At 50.0% G+C, this 22,092-nt stretch overlaps 2 protein-coding genes across 2 annotated transcripts in view; one reads left to right on the top strand and one right to left on the bottom strand.

Moving 5' to 3' along the window:
• Positions 1 to 100: 100 nt before the first annotated feature.
• Positions 101 to 22,092, bottom strand: part of LOC135804655 (multiple epidermal growth factor-like domains protein 10) — a 39,182-nt gene continuing 17,190 nt past the window's right edge. Inside the window, exons 6-20 of the mRNA XM_065318577.1 lie at positions 21,957 to 22,085; positions 21,311 to 21,439; positions 20,874 to 21,002; positions 20,340 to 20,468; positions 19,579 to 19,704; positions 18,754 to 18,882; positions 18,161 to 18,289; positions 14,174 to 14,286; positions 13,229 to 13,495; positions 12,560 to 12,721; positions 11,878 to 12,014; positions 6,453 to 6,555; positions 2,720 to 2,872; positions 1,914 to 2,054; positions 101 to 1,789 (exon numbers count right to left, since the gene is read on the bottom strand). Of these exons, the coding sequence (XP_065174649.1) occupies positions 1,272 to 1,789; positions 1,914 to 2,054; positions 2,720 to 2,872; positions 6,453 to 6,555; positions 11,878 to 12,014; positions 12,560 to 12,721; positions 13,229 to 13,495; positions 14,174 to 14,286; positions 18,161 to 18,289; positions 18,754 to 18,882; positions 19,579 to 19,704; positions 20,340 to 20,468; positions 20,874 to 21,002; positions 21,311 to 21,439; positions 21,957 to 22,085 (2,494 nt within the window). The 3' untranslated portion in view covers positions 101 to 1,271. The remainder of the gene's footprint in view (positions 1,790 to 1,913; positions 2,055 to 2,719; positions 2,873 to 6,452; positions 6,556 to 11,877; positions 12,015 to 12,559; positions 12,722 to 13,228; positions 13,496 to 14,173; positions 14,287 to 18,160; positions 18,290 to 18,753; positions 18,883 to 19,578; positions 19,705 to 20,339; positions 20,469 to 20,873; positions 21,003 to 21,310; positions 21,440 to 21,956; positions 22,086 to 22,092) is intronic.
• LOC135804656 (uncharacterized) lies at positions 6,696 to 11,671 on the top strand. The gene is made up of 2 exons (XM_065318578.1): positions 6,696 to 7,506; positions 7,552 to 11,671. Exon 2 carries the CDS (start codon positions 7,755 to 7,757, stop codon positions 9,699 to 9,701), a length of 1,947 nt encoding a protein of 648 aa, XP_065174650.1. The 5' UTR covers positions 6,696 to 7,506; positions 7,552 to 7,754; the 3' UTR covers positions 9,702 to 11,671.

Genomic DNA, 22,092 nt, shown 5'->3' with positions numbered 1-22,092 from the left:
GGGGGGGGGGGTATAGTGTAGAGTGCAGCCAAGGGGGGGGGGGGGTTGTAGTGTAGAGTGCAGCCAAGCCGACTTGAGTACACACACTTTACACACAAAGTAAAAATTAATATGTGAAAATAAACTGCTGAACTTCAATCATGTAGCAAGCATGTGTGCATGCATACCAATGGTATGGCAAGTATAGCAATCAGATGGATGAAATGAGCAGCAACAGGATTGCATTAGTTGTTAGTCTGTCCCCACAGAATAACGCGGAAAAATTCCTAAAATTATGCGCATAATTATGCGGGCGAAAACAGGCAAATATGCGGGATTATGCGGCAAATACGCGGGTTGATGCGGTCATTGTGCACGAGTTTTCTGTCACTGGTACAACTTTAGCGTGCAGTCTCATGCAAGAATACAACTTTGTCGTACAAACTCATGAACCCATACGACTTTGTAGTACATTTTCAAAAGCATGCACTATTTTCTTGTACATTTCCCTGAATAACGTGGGATTTATGCGAAATCTCACGAAAACGCGGATGATGGCCAATAACGCGGAAAATTGCGCGTCCACGGAATCGCGGTATCCTGTGGGGACAGGTTAGTCATAGCACTAAATTCACAAAAGACCTAATCACCTAATCACCTAATCAAGGCCGATCGAGTTCTCAGATGACATAAATTCTTCCGTCCCATTCTTCGCAGTTGACGTCGTGTTCAGCTAGCCACTAGTTCATGGGCATACATGTATATGCATGATTGTACAGTTGCTCGGGCACGGCTAAATACAACTACAGACTACTAGTGCTGCTACTACTACAGTGTCCATCCGTGCAGGCACCAGAACAGCCGCAGCACCTCAGCCACTGTCCATGCATTCCTACGGTGTACTATTTATGTGTATACAAATTACGTGTCATAAAGTAGCCATGCTACATATGCGTGTATCTTACATGACTTACAGCGCTCACGAGAAATGGAGTGGTGTCAATGTCACACACCGTAGAGGGCACAGTGCCCTCAACTGCTACTTCCGTATTGCTCAAGAAACTCAGGGAAATACAGCTTGAGCACTGAGGGTACAGCAACGTGTCTTGCCACCACAAGTTCGGCCCAGGCAGGCTTGTCCCGAAACTCTCCTGATTTCTCCATGCACTACTAAAACCTGTGTGGGTGCCGGAATATGGAAAACTAAGGCACTTGTTCATTCACTGTCTGTAGTTCGGTGTTCGTCTGTAGCTCACTGCCAATCAATGGCAGCACAAACTCGTGGATGATTTTTAGAAGACTTTGCCAGAAGTGCTTACATCTGGCAGTCCAGTGTAGGTCGGGTTGTCACAAGAGTTCACGGGACGCCTGGCGAGGTCATCGTACAAGGGATTCACAAACCCTGGCTCTTCGTCGCATTCCTTTGCTGCAACCGCCGCTCCCGCTGTCGCCGTCGCTCCTGCTGTTGCCGTCGCTCCTGCTGTCGCTGTCGCCGTTGGCGACGCCACCGCCGGTGACTGCGGTGGCGGTGACTGCGGTGGCGACGCGGCGGTGTTGTTATGGAAACGTATTGCCGAGCCCGTCACACTGATGCTAGTGCCAGCGTCAGCCGATGCCCGCAAGGCAGCCGTCGAGCTCACCGACATTGAATGAAGCAACAGCGCTTTACGTCGGCCATGGCGCCGCCGCAGCACAATGCAGACGAGAGCGACGATGATGAGAAGGAGAGCGATCATTGCCACTATGATGCCAATGGTTGATCCCGACATGCTTGACGAGCCTTTGCTTTCCAGTGCATTGCGGCCATCATCTACACACACACACACACACAAACAGTACACGGAGTCAATAGGGATTGCGTACTGTACATGCATAACATGTTCCTGGTCAGCAGCATCATTCCTTCTTGCACGTGCAACCCCTAAGCATCTTACCCGGAGAGCATCGCGATGCGACATCACCTGGCTGACAATCACACACGCCAGTTACAGGATGGCAGTAGGAACCTTGATCTTCTCCAGTGCATGGTGGGCATGTGCCGGCACAACCCGCTCCAAATGTTCCACTCGGACAGCCTGGAAGACAAACGAATCACAATGCCGCATACAACCAGATTTGACAACACACGCACATTCAGGATTTTCATTTACGCAACAGTGGTGATCAGGACAGTGGTGATCGGGACAGTGGTGATCGGGATAGTGGCGATCGAGATAGTGGTGATCGAGATAGTGGTGATCGAGATTGTGGTGATCGGGATAGTGGTGATCGGGATAGTGGTGATCGGGATAGTGGTGATCGGGATAGTGGTGGCAGTGACGGCAATGGTGTTCTGTAGTGTAGGACAGTCTGCTCGACTTCCCCAGTAATACAGTATACCGTATACAGTATACAGTATACCGTATACAGTATACCGTATACAGTATACAGTATACCGTATACAGTATACAGTATACAGTATACAGTATACAGTATACAGTATACAGTATACAGTATACAGTATACAGTATACAGTATACAGTGTACGGTTACTATAAGCAATATCTTACCTACATGTAGCTCTAGTCACAGCCTAGTGTCTAAAAGGGCTCATCCAGAGAGTCGCGGACACATGTACAGGTACAGCGAAAATCAGGATACATGCATACATCTAGATACATGCATACATCTAGATTCTGATAGATACATGCATACATCTAGATTCTGTTGTTGTTTGTAGATACATTGTATATAGACTTACTCTGTTCACAGCTGTCCCCAGTCCAGCCCGGCCGACAGAGACACGCCCCCGTCGTCGGATCACAGCTGCCTTGATTGGCGCAGGTGCATGTACGGCCACACTCGTCGGCCACTGACCATGACCCGTCGTTGCACGGGCTGCTGCACGTTGACCCTGGTGATGACGACATCGCAATGTCCATGTCCATGCACACACACCGACAACACACCACGTCCATGCACACACACCGACAACACACCACGTCCATGCACACACACCGACAACACACCACGTCCATGCACACACACCGACAACACACCACGTCCATGCACACACACCGACAACACACCACGTCCATGCACACACACCGACAACACACCACGTCCATGCACACACACCGACAACACACCACGTCCATGCACACACACCGACAACACACCACGTCCATGCACACACACCGACCACACACCACGTCCATGCACACACACCGACAACACACCACGTCCATGCACACACACCGACAACACACCACGTCCATGCACACACACCGACAACACACCACGTCCATGCACACACACCGACAACACACCACGTCCATGCACACACACCGACAACACACCACGTCCATGCACACACACCGACAACACACCACGTCCATGCACACACACCGACAACACACCACGTCCATGCACACACACCGACAACACACCACGTCCATGCACACACACCGACAACACACCACGTCCATGCACACACACCGACAACACACCACGTCCATGCACACACACCGACAACACACCACGTCCATGCACACACACCGACAACACACCACGTCCATGCACACACACCGACAACACACCACGTCCATGCACACACACCGACAACACACCACGTCCATGCACACACACCGACAACACACCACGTCCATGCACACACACCGACAACACACCACGTCCATGCACACACACCGACCACACACCACGTCCATGCACACACACCGACAACACACCACGTCCATGCACACACACCGACAACACACCACGTCCATGCACACACACCGACAACACACCACGTCCATGCACACACACCGACAACACACCACGTCCATGCACACACACCGACAACACACCACGTCCATGCACACACACCGACAACACACCACGTCCATGCACACACACCGACAACACACCACGTCCATGCACACACACCGACAACACACCACGTCCATGCACACACACCGACAACACACCACGTCCATGCACACACACCGACAACACACCACGTCCATGCACACACACCGACAACACACCACGTCCATGCACACACACCGACAACACACCACGTCCATGCACACACACCGACAACACACCACGTCCATGCACACACACCGACAACACACCACGTCCATGCACACACACCGACAACACACCACGTCCATGCACACACACCGACAACACACCACGTCCATGCACACACACCGACAACACACCACGTCCATGCACACACACCGACAACACAACAAAAGACAAGAGTATGTGTAGTCATGTTAGAAATACATTTACAGTGAAACCTGAAACCCTAGCTCAGTGGACGCCCTTAGTGCAGCAGAAACTGTCCTGTCCTGATATGCAAGGACTCCGCTTGATCCAGGGATGCAAGTTCGATCCACAGCAGGCCGTTGCATGAACATTTATCCGGTCAATACAGGATTCCGCTAGGTACCGGGTTTGGCAAACACATGTTTTACTGTATGAGAGAGCTTGGTAGCTCAGGGCCCTACGCTATATGCTTTGTTGCCTAGCTCATCGTGCATGTTGTTAGAACTGATGGAAGTGTTTTTTTTCCTTTGATTAGCTACATCATTGTATTGCAAAAACGTTTCAATGAGTTACTGAAGTAACGTTTTCTGCATAGCTACGGGACCGGCGCTGACTCTGCCGATCACGGGCGTTCTGGAGTCGACGGGATGTCTGTCCTGACGTTTCCTGGGACCGGCGCTGACTCTGCCGATCACGGGCGTTCTGGAGTCGACAGGATCTCTCTTCCGACGTTTCCTGTGACCGGCGTTGACTCGCCCGTTCACGCTTATTTTGGAGACGACAGGATCTCTCTTCCAGAGTATGTTTTTGCTGACGCATCCTATCACCTATTCGGCAACTAACGTCCATTCTAATTGCATTTCCTCCTCGTCTCCCTATTTCTTTCCAGAAAATCTCCCTATACACCAGAGAGTCGTATACATAATACGACGAATATTGTGGCCAGCTGTCTGTGGCCAGCTGTGTTTGATGGTACGGTACGGTACGGTACGGGACAGATACGGGAGCCAGCAAATATTGTGGCCAGCTGTTTGTGGCCAGCTGTGTTTGATGGTACGGTACGGTACGGGACAGATACGGGATAGCACCAGGCGTGACACAAACAAACAAATACCAAATTAAATCTGTGTGGACCCTGGCTAGCGCCAGACGTTACTTCTTCTGCATAGCTACGGGAATAAAGTTATATTGATTGATGACTGGCTACTTGTACGCTGAGCAATGATCATGGATGTTTACCTACAGTACAGGCCAGCCATACAGGACTGAACCTGGGCTAGGCTGTATGCTGTAGAAATGCAGGCAGTCGTTAAATACGGATTGTCAAAGGGGAAGTTAAGGCAAAAATCAAAATTTCACCAGTTGCAGTCTTCGGGGTGCTGAGTCGAATGGTCTTGGTCCTAGAAAGCTGAGACGCTCCCTTCCTACTTGAATCCCAATCGAACTCGCGCACTTCCACCGAAACTGGGTGACTGCGCCCTACTAGATGAGGATTTGTATGCAAAATGTCACTAAAAGCGCCATTTCGTTCTTATAAAAGCACGGATGACCGCGATTGGTCCATGTGTTGTAGTCTTTTGGACGCTGAGTCGACTCCTTTTGGTCCGAAAAGGCTGCGATGCAGCGTTCCTCCTTTATTCCCAATCAAACATGGTTGAACAAGCGGTCACATGCTCCTGGGTGCCCAAATCACCTGGTCACCACGCCAGCAGGCGACAACTTTCACACCAAGGTTGAACTCGAGTTCAACTCGAGTGACAGGAGTGCACCCAAAAAAGGTCAAACAGGCTAGTAAGTTGTACCCTGCAGGCACGGTGACCAAGTGACTGGTGTACGCAGGAGCACGTGACCGCTTGTTCAACCATGTTCGATTGGGAATAAAGGAGGAACGCTGCATCGCAGCCTTTTCGGACCAAAACCAGTCGACTCAACGTCCAAAAGACTACAACATATGGGCCAATCCCGGTCATCCGTGCTTTTATAAGAACGAAATGGCGCTTTAAGTGACATTTTGCATACAAATCCCCATCTAGTAGGGCGCAGTCACCCAGTTTCGGTGGAAGTGCGCGAGTTCGATTGGGATTAAAGTAGGAAGGGAGCGTCTCAGCTTCCCCGGACCACGACCATTCGACTCAGCACCCCGAAGACTACAACTGGTGAAATTTTTATTTTTTGCCTTAACTTCCCCTTTAAGACTCCCTGAAGAAAACGAAGTTTACCATCGTGATCAGAAACCTCAAGCCCCATTGTGATCAGCAGTTATCTGCTTGTCGACAAGTGTACAAGGAGCACCTCAGTGACGCCATAAGTATTTAACACGTGTGATATCAACTACTTCGAAGTACCTGTAGACATGTACAGTACCCACCAAGCCGAGATCGCCAACACAATCACTTTACTTGATCATTGCCATTCAACTGAGGCCATCAGCTTACCTTGATGAGCTCCGTGTGGATCACAACGACATTCACCATTGGAAATTTCACAGGTAGCATTGTTTTGGCACGAGCATCGAACAGAACATCCATAGCCCCACGTCTGCAGAAGCGAGACAGAGAGAAGGGGGGGGGGGGGGAGTGAGGCTCAACATGGAACACAAATCACATCGCATCAGCAGGGAGGTTACCATATCCCCGTTTGGTCTTCGAAGGAATCGATCGGTACAGCTCTAATCACCACGCGCAGGGTAGGGGAAGTACATGTACAATCATGTGTATTGGAATTACTACTGTATTTAATGGTGGTTTAGCGTGTGCGCTAAGCCCTGTTAACGAACGTGGAACATCTACCACTCATACTTAGTCTGATGATCATGCATCTGATTATGATGTCATTGCTATACATGCGCATGCGCAGCGCGCGCCACTCTCCCACGCATGCATTCCAAATCTTGCTTTAGAGAGAGAGAAGGAGAAAAGAGAGACTCCTTTGTCACTTTTGCTTTCTGACGACTTGACTGTTCACTGGTTTGTCCGTCAGTGTCAATTTCCTACATTTTTCAACGGACATGCCAAGAACACGGAGCACCTCACGGGGTGCAAGCGCTGCTGGCACTGACGCTGACGGTCCCCCAGCTCTATACCCGTATCCGCAGCGGGCTGTGAATTCTGCGAATTCTCAAGTCCATCGGAGAGCGAGGTCCCGTGTGATCCATGCTCATGGGCACATTTCAGCCAATGCGGACCAGGTGACTTCTCCTGCGCCGTCACAACCAGCTCCTCTCACCCTGAGCGACCTGACTGGTGTTATCCAGCCCCTCCTGGAGCGCGTGGAGCGCTTGGAATCCAACGTCGTCGCCCCTACCACCTCGCCCATTGCCGCACCAGCACCAGCACCAGCATCAGCTCCTCTCCCGCTGGGGCAGCCTTCCCCGATGCACTTGGCTTGCGCAGCCGGCTCTCCAGGACTCCCCGTCATCCCTCCACGGCTACGGGAACGTATCACACGAGGTGAGTTTGTCGAATTTGGGGACTTGTTGCCTGAAGCCATGTCTGGCAGTAGTGATGTCCTGCAGTTGTCGTTGGTGAACGGCAGGTCCGTTGAGCTGGTGCAGAGCTCGTCCACTCCCCAGCCCTCCAAGCGCCGAGTCCATGACTTGGCGACGTGGTTAGAGGCCTTCACCTTGTTCACCAGAGTCCTGGTCGATGCGTCGCCGGACCAAGCTCCAGATTTGCTGGCGTACCAAGCCAACATCATCGAGGCCAACAACAATTATCTGACCGACGCGTGGCTGACCTATGACCGTCGTTTCCGTGCTGGTCTTGCTGCCATGCCGCACCTGTATTCCTGGCGGCAACTGGACCCTAACCTCTGGCAGTCCTGCTTCACGAGCCGCGGGCGCCCTATCTGCTCGCGTTGTTCTCTCGTGCACCCATCTCCAGCCCCGCATTGCCCCTTTCGTGGAGGGCTCCCTCTTGCGCAGCACGCAGGCGGGAGCCAGTCAGCCACCAGCCCAGCTCCTCGTCACGATGGCCGCCAGATCTGCCGGAATTACAACAACGGCGCCTGCACATACCCGTCCTGCATACGGGCCCATGTCTGTCTGTCATGCCGCGGCAAACACCCAAAGAAGACTTGCACCCGAGCGGCCTCTCAGTCTTCCCAGTGACGTCGTCACTCCAGTCAACGTGCCTCGGCTAACTGCACTGCTAGCTGCTCACCCTGATGCCATGTTTCGTGATTATGTATGTGCTGGCATGTTTAACGGCTTCTCGATTGGTCACACCACTCCTCTGGTATCATGCATTCAATCTGTCAATCATCCGTCTAGTCTCTGCAATAAACAATTTGTCACCCTGTACCTACAGTCTTGTTGCGATGCTGGGGAAACAGCTGGTCCGTTTGCTGAGCCGCCATATCAGCTGTTTCAAACCTCGGGTTTGGGCCTGATCCCAAAATCCAATGGCAAATTTCGCCTCATCCATGACCTATCCTCCCCCACTGGCCGCAGTGTCAATGATGGTATTTCCCGGGAGTCATTCAGCTTGGAGTATGACACTGTCGATTCGGCTATCTCCTATATCATGAAGTTCGGCCGTGGTTGCTACCTGACCAAAGTGGACATTCGAAACGCCTTCCGATTATGCCCTGTTGCCCCCTCTGACTGGCACTTGTTGGGTATCTCTTGGGATGGTCGTTACTATTTCGAAAAAGTCCTCCCGTTCGGCCTTCGGTCAGCTCCGTACATATTTGACAAGTTTGCATCTGCCCTTCATTGGGTTCTGGAGGACACATGCCGCCTTCCCCATCTCATTCATTATCTGGATGACTTCCTGAATGTATCGCCTCCCAGTCTTCCTCTTGCCCAGCACCAGAAGTCACTACTGCTCGACCTGTTTGCATATTTACAGGTCCCAGTTGCACCTGAGAAGGTTGACGGCCCCTCTACGGTTCTCACCTTCCTGGGCTTAGAGCTGGACACAATGGCTCTGGAGATCCGCCTTCCACCCTCAAAGCTGACTAAGCTATCTACCACCGTGTCGGCCCTCGTCCAATCCGGCCGGGTTCAGAAACGCGACCTCGCCTCCGTATTGGGCAAACTCTCGTTCGCGTCCAGAGCTGTACCAGCTGGTCGCACATTCCTGAGACGCCTGTACGACCTGGACAGAGCAACTCGATCAACACCATTGCACCAATGGCTACGCATTTCGGCATCGGCAATGGCAGACCTGTTGTGGTGGGCAGAGGCCCTGACCATATGGAATGGGAAGTCATTCTTCCTGGTGGATGAGTGGACGCCAGCCCCCGACATGCAACTACAGACTGATGCCAGCGGCACTCACGGTTATGGTGCCTTCTACAACGGCCGGTGGCTGAGAGGAGAGTGGACAGCCCAGAACGAGAACGAGAACATTGAGTTCAAAGAAATGTATGCTATCATAGTTGCCTGCGCGACCTGGGGTTCGGAGTGGAGCAGGCGACGCATTCAGTTTCAGTGTGACAACAAGGCCGTGGTGGACTGTATACGCTCCGGTACCTGCCGTTCACCGCCAGTCATGACACTTATCCGGGCATTGTATCTGCTGTGTATTGAACATGACTTCTTGGTGTCAGCTGTCCACATTCCTGGTGTCACTAACACTGTCGCCGATGCATTGTCTCGCAATTTGCTGCAGGTATTCAGGCACCAGGCCCCGGAAGCAGCAGCCGATCCAGATCAGCCAGTCTTGCCAACTCTCCGTTGACAGACTCTGTGCTACAGCTAGCAGCACTGGCAATAGCACCATCCTCCCGCCGGACGTATTCTACCGCCGAGACCCGCTACTTCCAGTTCTGCCAAGTGCATGCCTGCAACCCATTGCCGGGCGACGACTTTACTTTGTGCTATTTTGCTGCCGAGTTGTTCAGGACTCTTCAGCCTCGATCTGTCCGTGTCTACATGTCGGCAATCCGCAACCTTCATGTGGAACTTGGCTTTGCTTACCCGTCGGGCCCAACAACTCTCCTCGCTAGGGTCCTGCGGGGCATCGACAGGTCGTCATCGACACAGCGTCATCGTCTGCCGATAACCACTCCACTTCTCAGGGAGATCTGCCGGCATGTTGCCGTTCCACGCATGCGGCACCCTCACGACAAGGCCATGCTAAGGGCAGCTTTTTCCTTGGCGTTTCATGGGTTCTTCCGTTGTGGAGAACTGACTGCTGGCCTGAGGCGATGTGATGTGACGATCAGTACTGACCAGCGGTCGTTATCGGTAAACGTGCGCTCATCTAAGACGGACCCCGACAGCACGGGCCACACAGTATTGGTTGGAGCCAGCACGGACGCACTGATCTGCCCAGTGCAGGCCATGGCAAACTACCTGGCGTTTCGCCCCGGCGGCGACCATCTGTTCACTTATGCTAATGGCCAGCCGCTTACAAGAAATGCAGTGTCCTCTGAACTGCGCAACCTGCTGCCACTCTGTGGGGTCACGGACCCGAGTGCATATGCCAGTCACTCTTTCCGGATTGGCGCCGCAACATCAGCGGCCATGGCAGGTGTCCCCGAACACATCATCCGTATCATGGGTAGATGGCGCAGTGATGCGGTCCACCGCTACATCCGGGCTGCGACAGCTGACACCCTGCGAGTGTCACGTCAATTAGCTGCAGTTCAAAACCATCAATGGTAGCTGCGGGTTAGTGACCACATCATGCCTGAACTGCTTAGCTTTAGCTTTACATTGCTGCTGTCAGTACAGCACAATACACCAGTCGTATTTCATTATTACTCTCATGCCATATTGGGGATATTGGGAACGGGCAGTCTATCTCCGCAGCTGGCTCATTTCAATCACTACCGGTCGCAGCTCCTGCCCACGGCAGGCCGACCGTCTCTCGTTCACACTCTGTGTGCTCCAGGTCACAGCTCCTGCGCAGAGCAGGCCGACCTGTCTGTCTCTCTCTCACACACACTATGTGTGCACCGGGTCACAGCTCCTGCGCAGAGCAGGCCGACCTGTCTTTCTCATGCACGCCAGCTGCTCCGCCCAATATCCCTGATATGCCAACCAGAAAACAATGTGTTCTGAGCTGGGTGCATGCCTGTATGTGGAGAGTGCGTTAATGGTGGTTTAGCGTGTGCGCTAAGCCCTGTTAACGAACGTGGAACATCTACCACTCATACTTAGTCTGATGATCATGCATCTGATTATGATGTCATTGCTATACATGCGCATGCGCAGCGCGCGCCACTCTCCCACGCATGCATTCCAAATCTTGCTTTAGAGAGAGAGAAGGAGAAAAGAGAGACTCCTTTGTCACTTTTGCTTTCTGACGACTTGACTGTTCACTGGTTTGTCCGTCAGTGTCAATTTCCCCTTCCCTCCCAACCCCATTCGACTGGGGATCACTATCTCTCCGTCACTGTCACCATAATTTCCTCAATAACAGTGTCAGTACAACTCTTGTCAATATACTTATATCGGGTGAGGGCAGTCTATCTCCGCAGCTGGCTCATTTCAATCACTACCGGTCGCAGCTCCTGCCCACGGCAGGCCGACCGTCTCTCGTTCACACTCTGTGTGCTCCAGGTCACAGCTCCTGCGCAGAGCAGGCCGACCTGTCTGTCTCTCTCTCACACACACTATGTGTGCACCGGGTCACAGCTCCTGCGCAGAGCAGGCCGACCTGTCTTTCTCATGCACGCCAGCTGCTCCGCCCAATATCCCTGATATGCCAACCAGAAAACAATGTGTTCTGAGCTGGGTGCATGCCTGTATGTGGAGAGTGCGTTAACGCAAACAAATGCACACCTACATGTGTACTGTTATTATGACACTGTATGGCGATGTTTGCGACCCTGTGATGACCCCAGAGAATATCCACCGGGTCTCAATATCTACACAGGAACACAGGGTGCAGGACCGGTCGACCTTACATAGTTTGTGCACGTGTTGCTGCAGAATTCTCCAATGTAACCCGGCCGAGTACACGTGCACTGTCCAGTGATGCGGTCACATGTTGACACACCGGTCTTGCATGCACAGGTCAGAGCACAGTCAGGACCGTAAACACCTGCATTGCATGGCAACACAACAACACACACACACACACACACACACACACACACACACACACACACACACACACACAAGAGAAATGTCACGTGAAAACAGTCAACCTTGTGAACCTTACAAATCTTCAGACCTAGCGACCATTTGACTGCGTACTTTTAAGATCACGAATAACGACACCTTTCTCATGCATTATCGATGTCGTTATTGTCAAGGTTGGCTGCACGTTTTTTCATATAATCATTACTTGACTGGATATGGGGTTTGGCTTATTGGACGTGGACGGGTGATAAAAGCAGTCCCCATAACTTCACAGAGCATCATACCTAGCACATTACTAGGACCAAGAGTACTTTTTAAACAGTGTTTATGTACTCGTGCTAGTACTGAAGGCAGCCAAGCGCAGAACTACAAGGAAACGATAACAGTTAATTCTAACATTTCAACACGACAGCAATGACCTTCAAGGACGGCCGTCGCACCCGTATACTAACGCATCCTGTACGCGAATGGTTGTAAGGAAGCCGGACATTGTTTCTCACTCACCCTCCAGACAAGGGTCGGAACACGTCAGTCCAGTCCAGCCACTGGTACAGTTACACGCACCGTCCACAGCGTCACAGCCACCGTCGCCGTTCAAACACTGACAGACATTGTTACAGTCCGCTCCAAATGTGCCCTGGTCGCAAGGCTGATCGCATGCAGTTCCTGAATGTGCAGTTGTAGTAGTCACCGGGTACACACAGAAAACAAACACACGTACGTCTGTGTTGTGCGTGCTCCAAAAGGAAAGAGAGGTTGCTTCCTGTTTTGCTCAAAGAATAATAATGTTATTCTTGCAGCATTTCATCGTCACTGATATCTACAGCTCTAACAACGTTTGTTGATGTTTCCTCGCATGTAGTACTTCTATGAGCTAACCATGAAGCAAGACACATTAGTGGGTCATACAAGGACATGTATCATCCAATGCATGTATTCAGTCTTTGTGTGTACATTTAAAACAAGGGCCAATGTGGCCACTGGTAGACCTTTTTGCAAAAGTCTGCCAAACATGATACTACAATTGTAGATGGTGAGTATGTAGTGTGTTTAGTATGTAGTGTGTTTAGTATGTAGTGTGTTTAGTATGTAGTGTATTTTGAATGCGTAGATACTACTAGTAAGTTCATTTACAATTCACTTTGGGAATGCTCTGCACAAGCAGTTACTCACCTTTACGCCCTGGCCGGCATGAGCATGTACCGTCCACATTGCTGCACACAGCATTACTATGGCAACCACATGCCTGTCGGCAACCATCACCATAGTAGCCGGCAGGGCATGGCTGGCTGCAGGTTGTATTCATGTAGCCCGGTGCACACATACACAGCCCAGTGACGTGATCACATGTAGCTCCATTCCGACACTGACAGGTGTGCTCACAGCCACTACCGTACGATCCATCTGGGCATGGCTGACTGCAGTCAGTGCCGTGCCATCCTGCCAGACAAGCAATGCCAACACGGCATAGAGTGAGGGAGAGCAAGACAGGGAGAAAGAGAGCAAGAGAGCGAGAGAGCAAGAACAAGAGCGAGAGCGAGAGCGAGAGAGAGAGAGAGAGAGAGAGAGAGAGAGAGAGAGAGAGAGAGAAAGCGAGAGCGGGAGAGAGAGAGAGAGAGAGAGAGAGAGAAAGCGAGAGCGGGAGAGAGAGAGAGAGAGAGAGAGAGAGAGAGAGAGAGAGAGAGAGAGAGAGAGAGAAAGAGAGAGAGAGAGAGAGAGAGAGAGGAAGGGAGGGAGGGAGGGAGGGAGGGAGGAGGAAAAGGAGGAGGAGGAGGTGAAGGAGAGAGAGAGAGAGAGAGAGTGGGGGGGGGGGGGGATACAACCTTGTTCAATGTCTGTTGATCACCTCAACATGTTGATAATAATACATACCTGGCTTGACTGTCTATATGACTACCAGAACTGGCCACTGATCTTGTGATATTCAAATACTTAGTTACAACTACTTTGGACATCAGCACACAAGCGTAAGCTCACTGCATGAGTGCATGTCACACCAGAGTCACATGACATACTTGTGTCACATGACATACTGGGTCACATGATATACTGGGTCACATGACATACTGGGTCACATGACATACTGGGTCACATGACATACTGGGTCACATGACATACCTGGGTCACACACGCAGAGGCCATCAACATGGTTGCAAGATCCACTGGCTGCGCAGACACATCGACCTGCACATCGTCGGCCGTACGTACCTGCTTCACACTGATCAGAACACCTGCACAATAGGGAGTGCACAGACACAAACACCAACGCCGCTGATGAACCTTGACAGGTGATATCATCGGTTTTGTAGTTAAAGCTACATGTTATCCCGTCTCAGTCTGCCCAGCCGAAGCACCATGTACATTTTATTATTGTCTGGAGTGAAACTCTGAGTACAGTGTAATGGCAACACAAGGACTTGGTTGTATCATTGCTGTGTGAGAATAGGATTGTATGTAGTGCGTTGAACCGTTGACACTAACAGGAAGTTATTTAAAATCTTCAACCAGTTCTGATGATACAGTGAATCAGAAATAGAAGAGACAATTTATATGTATGTGTGTGTGTATATGTGTGTGTGTATGTGTGTGTGTGTGTGCATATGTGTACGTGTATGTGTGTATGTGTGTGTGTATGTGTGTATGTGTGTTTATGTGTGTATGTGTGCATATGTGTATGTGTATGGGTTGGTTCACATATCGCCGGTACGCGCCGGGAGTCACCGGCGGTGGGCTTCTTGCAACCTCTCCCGGCGCATTGCGATTGTGTGAACCAGTGCAGTCGTAACAAAATCATACGGTAAAATATCGCAAGGGACCGCCGGCAAAGTTGGACAGTGCCCAACTCTTGCGATCTGCCCCGGCGCCGATCCCGTACAATTCTGACCAAAAGTGGTTTGTGAACCGTTCGCGCCGGTGATCGCCGGCTGCCGGGAGCCAGACTTTGTCAAAATATCAAACCAATACTTGTCCTAAATTTTCCTAAATTGAAGCTAGAGAGGAGGTCCGTTCGCCATTCTTGTAGTCGCTTCAAGGTGGCAAATAAGTCAGCATACCAGCCCGTCCTTCTCGGATGATCTGCTTGACCATTGTGCAACTTATGAGACAAATACAATTGAAACAAACGAGAGAGCTTGGAAGCTCAGGGCCCTACGCTATGCTTTTTTGCTTGCTCATCATGCATGTGACGTGCCAAAGCCGTGTGAACCCTGGCTAGCGCCAAAGGATACTGAAGTAGCGTCTGTTGCACTACTACGGCGTTAATATTTTTTGTATATTTTTAATTTTTAATTTTTTTGTTACGTTTCCTGTGAACGGTAGGCGTATGCGGATAATGCCGGCAGAAAAATTGGCAAATTCGGTACTTTTTTGGTAAGTTTCCTGCATGTTTGGTATGTGGATAAAGAAATGGAGCAGAATTCGAGGAATTGCCCGCCATAGGTTTGTATGGTTCTGCCAATTTCACTGCTTTTCGAGCAGAATCTGCCACCTTTTCGAGCATTATCCGCACACCCCTAGTGACCGGCGCTGACTCTGCCGATCACGGGCGTTCTGGAGTCGACGCGATGTCTGTCCTGCCGTTTCCTGTGACCGGGGCTGACTCTGCCGATCACGAATGTTCTGGAGTCGACGGGATCTCTCTTCCGACGTTTCCTGTTACCGGCGCTGACTCTGCCGATCACGGACGTTCTGGTGGTGGCAAGACTCTGCCACCTTTTCGAGCATTATCCGCACACCCCTAGTGACCGGCGCTGACTCTGCCGATCACGGGCGTTCTGGAGTCGACGCGATGTCTGTCCTGCCGTTTCCTGTGACCGGGGCTGACTCTGCCGATCACGAATGTTCTGGAGTCGACGGGATCTCTCTTCCGACGTTTCCTGTGACTGGCGCTGACTCGCCCGTTCAGGATTATTTTGGAGACGACGGGATCTCTCTTCCAAAGGTTGTTTTAGCTGACGCATCATGTCACATATTCGGCAACTAACGTCCATTCTAATTGCATTTCTTCATCTCCCTACTTCGTATTTCTTTCAAGAAAATCTCCCTAGACAGCACGGAGTCGTTTACATAATACGACTCCCTGCTATACATCTATATACGTTATAATTATTATGCTATCGGCCTACATGCGATTCCCGGGCTGGTCGACAGGCGGCCCAGCCAGCCTGCTAGTGGGATCTCGGCCTCGCACACAAATCCACACAAAATGTTACTGCACTGAATGCATTCCCCCGATACACTCCGCATATATACTCATTCTCTTGATTGTACCGTATTCTTGATGGTACGGGACAGGTACGGGATAGCGTCAGGCATGCCGATGGCACAAACAAACCAAAATATATTGTGGCCAGCTGTCTTGGCTGGTACGGTACGGTACGGTACGGGACAGATACGGGATAGCGCCAGGCGTGACACAAACAAACAAACAAACAAACAAACAAACAAACAAACAAACACCAAATTAAAGCTGTGTGGACCCTGGCTAGCGCCAGACGTTACTGAAGTAACGTCTTCTGCATAGCTACGGGAATAAAAAATATGATGGATACATTGGCAAGTTCTTGTGACTTCACCAACGTTTGCAAGCATAATTTCGACACAATCGCTTACTACACTGCAATAAAATGTGTAGAAGTATTTTCATGACCTCCAGTAAAAGGTAGCACCGAGTGGCCATCACCGAAAGACCTTGAACTACTGAAGAAACAAAGAATTCAAGCTTCAATTGGCAAACCTGTCGTAGCATTTGGGCACATTCTGTACTACTTTGTAGTAGATTTGGTACTCGAACCGTATGCGCAACGGATCGGGAGCTGGCTCACCGCCGATGTCTTGCGGCGCCGATTTTGCTTATGTGAACCAACCCTATGTGTGTGTGTATGTGTGTATGTGTGTATGTGTGTGTGTATGTGTGTATGTGTATGTGTTTATGTGTGTATGTGTGTATGTGTGTGTGTATGTGTGTATGTGTGTGTGTATGTGTTTATACGTGTATGTGTTTATGTGTGTGTGTGTGTGTGTGTGTGTGTGTGTATATGTGTGTATGTGTGTGTGTGTTTATGTGTGTGTATGTGTATGTGTGTATGTGTGCATATGTGTATGCGGATACACATGTTCATATGTAAGTGTGTGTACGCGTGTTTTAAAGGGGAAGTTGAGGCAAAAATCAAAATTTCACCAGTTGTAGTCTTCGGGGTGCTGAGTCGAATGGTCTTGGTCCGAGAAAGCTGAGACGCTCCCTTCCTACTTGAATCCCAATCGAACTCGCGCACTTCCACCGAAACTGGGTGACTGCGCCCTACTAGATGGGGATTTGTATGCAAAATGTCACTTAAAGCGCCATTTCGTTCTTATAAAAGCACGGATGACCGCGATTGGCCCATATGTTGTAGTCTTTTGGACGCTGAGTCGACTGGTTTTGGTCCGAAAAAGCTGCGATGCAGCGTTCCTCCTTTATTCCCAATCGAACGTGGTTGAACAAGCGGTCACGTGCTCCTGCGTACACCAGTCACCTGGTCACCGTGCCTGCAGGGTACAACTTACTAGCCTGTTTGACCTTTTTTGGGTGCAGTCCTGTCACTCGAGTTGAACCTTGGTGTGAAAGTTGTCGCCTGCTGGCGTGGTACGTGGTGACCAGGTGATTTGGGCACCCAGGAGCACGTGACCGCTTGTTCAACCATGTTTGATTGGGAATAAAGGAGGAACACTACATCGCAGCCTTTTCGGACCAAAACCAGTCGACTCAGCGTCCAAAAGACTACAACATATGGGCCAATCGCGGTCATCCGTGCTTTTATAAGAACGAAATGGTGCTTTTAGTGACATTTTGCATACAAATCCCCATCTAGTAGGGCGCAGTCACCCAGTTTCGGTGGAAGCGCGCGAGTTCGATTGGGATTCAAGTAGGAAGGGAGCGTCTCAGCTTTCTCGGACCAAGACCATTCGACTCAGCACCCCGAAGACTACAACTGGTGAATTTTTGATTTTTAAAACGTGTTTGTCGGAAAAGTGATATTTCCATACTATTAAACCCATGGGAGAATGCGCAAATGCAGGATAACAACAGCAGCACGAAGGAAGATACGTCACATCCCGCTTGCTTACGTATGTCCAGTGTATCCGGCTGCACAACTACATGTTCCTGTGACATGGTGACACTGGGCGTTGTTCTCACACTGACATACACCAGCACAGTCAGCACCGAATGTACCAAGTGGACAATGATCAGAACATCTGTACGTTCAGAGATTCACAAGAGACGCAAAGCTGCTCAGAAGAAAGTGATGCCATCTTGCAATATTTTACTGATCACCATAAAAAACCATCCGGGAAATATCCACAAAACCAGCACCACCAGCACCCACGCAGGCTGGAGTCGCTGAAGTTTCCAGGTTGAAGAACATATCCAACTGTGAAAAATTGCAAAGAAATTGCTGGACCAGGCAGTGCAAACATGCGTATTTGCTTCTAAGAACATTTTGACTAGAGTTTTGAAATTCTAAAAGAACATGCCATGCTAAAGCAGTTCACCCTATGTTCCCAAAAGTGCAATCTCCGGGTTACCATTGGTTACTGTAGACGCTCTATGTATGCGTATGTCTAGTTCAAAAGCGGAAATGAACGAATGTTACTACAATCGCACAAAGTTTCGGACAGATCAATACAATAATAATCGAAGACCTGTGTCGCAAACTTACATCGGCCCAGAGTAGCCAGGCTTGCACACGCATGAGCCGTTCGTGGGCAGGCAGGCGGCATTGTTCTGGCACTCACACGTACCCTTGCAGTACACACCATAGCTGCCAGACTCACATTGACTGGAGCATCTAAATAGTCAACAACACGCACGCGTACACAATCGGTGGGTGACGTGGCGCACAGTACGAGTATCTTTGCATGCCACTACCTTCAACTCGAACTTTCCTACATGTGTGTGGTTCGATGGCAATTTTAGACGCACTTTGAATCCTTTCGTTGTGTTTATGAGTGCGATGCCATGGACACAGCGCATGGCATGCCGCAGTTGAGAGCAGCTAAGACTATCAGCCCTGGCGCATTTTTGAAACAAACTGAACAAGTGTAAATACTAAATAGCATTATGCACCAGAGCTAGTTGGGCATCAGCAAGCTATACTCTGGGGTCTGACATCACTCTTGCCGGGGTAAAGTCATTTCAGCTGTGTCTGCATGGCTCATCTCTAGGATAACCGGTGTGAAACTCAGAGTTGCAACTCAGCTTCGTCTCTCTCGCCATATCGTAGGATACCGCTTCCACAGATCTGACATAGAGTAACATTCGCACATCCGTCTTACAACCGGCTATACAGGACATGCCATGACAGCAAGCTCATAATAACAAGTTGACAACCACGCAGTGGCATAGGAAGATGTTTTGGTTGTGGGGGGGGGGGGGGGCTAACTCCCAGGAAATTTGCTCAGAAGAACAAGCTTGCTGAGTAGAAATGCTTGAACGATGCTGGACACTGGTAGTGTCTCACACAATCGCAGTAAGTGGTACGTACGTGGCACCTGTGAATCCATTGTAGCAGTCACACGAGCCGTCTTCAACGCGACATTTTCCATTGAGACAGTCACACTGCGAGGTGCAGCCCGCGCCAAACCTGCCATCAGGGCATGCCGTTTCACAACTATACACACACACACACACACACACACACACAGGACCAGAAGGACACGGACACTGTGTCAAGGTAAGAACATTGCAGTGATGCAGTTACACCTAGGCCAATGCCGCTGTGATGCAGTTACCATGGTTAAAACAAGGCCAATGACATCAGTGTGCCATGGCTACCATCCAATCAGTGACCCAACTGCAGGCCATGACGCTGTATACGGATCTGCATAGGGTATACTTCATCGTTCATTTTTCTGTTTATTTTATTTTATTTTATTTTATTTTTTATCCACTACGATTGGAAAGGTAGGCATTTCCCCTGTTCACATCGCTACTATTTTCTTTCGTGTGCGCAGAGTGCCCAGGGCAAGACATCAATTACGAAGAGGTACAAGTACTATGCATCAATAAGGAGCGTCGCCTGTTATAGTTTTCTGGTCTTTGGGGGAGTGGGGAAGTGGGTGTGTGTGGGAGGGGGAGGGGGGGGGGGGGACTTGTCCCATATATTCGGATACAACCAGCTCTGAAGCCTCTGATGTATTTTGTAGGTATAGCAGTGTGCATAGTTCAAGACCTTCCAAAGTTCCAAGTAGGAATGTTTTCAATGTGCAAGGTTAGAGTGTCCCGCAGAACCTAATCATCTCTCACCTTCCTCCTCCAAAGCCAGGTCTGCAGTAGCATCGACCATCATGTGCATCACATCGTGCACCATTCTGGCAGGTGCATGCAAACGAGCAGTTTCGCCCGTAGGTGTCGGTAGTACACGGTGTCGCACAGCTAGGAGAAAGCAAGACAAACAAACACACACGCACATGCACATGCACACACACGCACACACACACACACACACACACACACACACACACACACACACACACACACACAGACTAAGTGACACAGTACTCACATGTATACACACACAATACCCGTGGTGCAGATCCTATGTGTGTCCCGCAGCGGACCGTCTTAACTGAAGTACAGCACAAACTTCTGACTGACAATGGCTCACACTAAGCATTTTCGTCCAAGAAGAGCTCGAGTCCAGTTGTCTCTGCATTAGGCAATGTTTCTTGGCCTATGGGAACCATCCCATTCATTAGCAAGTTAAGGTGTTTTAAAGGTGTGAAAAGAACAAGGTGAAATGAATTCAAGCTGTAAATGCATGTGAGCCTCATGACTTACTCCGCTCCCCTGAAGCCCGGCTCACATCGACATACACCAGTGGCCGCATAGCATGTTGCGTTGTTCTGGCAGTTGCAGTTCAGATGACACTGTTCTCCCCATGTGCCAAACGGACAGGTGACGTCACAACTATGAGTACAAGCAAATGAGAGGAGAGAGAGAGAGAGAGGATTAGCACTATGTAACTGCATTGTTAACACCACAACGAGCACAGATGCACCCACACCCACGCACATCATCACATGCATACGCATGGCCCGGGCACACCATGGCGGCCTGTCTAATCCACACCAAAACGCATGCACGACTACAGCAAACTGTATAATATACTGGTCGACTTCTTACACATTCCAATGTAGCACTAAGTTGAGGCATAGTGAATTGAATAGTATGAGTACATGTACATGTCAGGCGCATGCACCGTCACTGAGGCTTACTGTGTTCCTAGCCATCCATCTGTGCATGCACAGTCTCCAGTAACAGGATCACAGGTACCACCGTTCTGACACAGACACTGCTGCTGGCACCCTGCACCAAAGAATCCATCCGCACAGGACTGAGAGCAACTGAAGTGAGGGAAACAAGAGAGAGAGAGAGAGAGAGAACGAAAGAGAGCAACGTTGCTTACCAACCATTTCTATGCCTACATCAAAAACGATAATAATTGCCAGCTAATTCCTAGCTAGGGTTCACTTTAGTTGCAAGATGGCCTCAGAGCACACCAGGACACTGCGCAGCCTGTGTTAACAAGCAATACATGACATGGAAGCAATCGATATTAGGGAGACTCCCTGTCTGCAGAAGGTGGTATCTACTCATAGTTGATATTATGTGATTAGGCAAATTTGCCTGTTTGTTCTTCGGCTCTATTAAATAAACAAACAACACACAAACTCCAGAATTCTACACAATCACAGTATATCCTAGGTCTAAAGACCACTTGTCTTCAAATACAAAATTTAATAGCATCATTCTACACACTAGGGGGGGGGGGGGGACACATCTTGCGGGATTGCAAAGTCGAGAAAACAATTGCGGGAAATACATATTAGTAAAGAGGTATCACAAGTGGCTGTTACTCACTCTGTTCCTTGAAAGCCCGGTGTACAGCGACACTGTCCAGTCACATGATCACATACTCCGCCATTCTGACATGTACATGTAGCAGTACAGCCTGGACCGTAGCTGCCAGCAAGGCATGTGTTTTGACAACTAGGTA

Source organism: Sycon ciliatum, chromosome 1, assembly GCF_964019385.1.
Source record: "Sycon ciliatum chromosome 1, ocSycCili1.1, whole genome shotgun sequence".
Lineage (NCBI taxonomy): Eukaryota > Metazoa > Porifera > Calcarea > Leucosolenida > Sycettidae > Sycon > Sycon ciliatum.
This window is presented reverse-complemented; position numbering and strand designations above follow the sequence as displayed.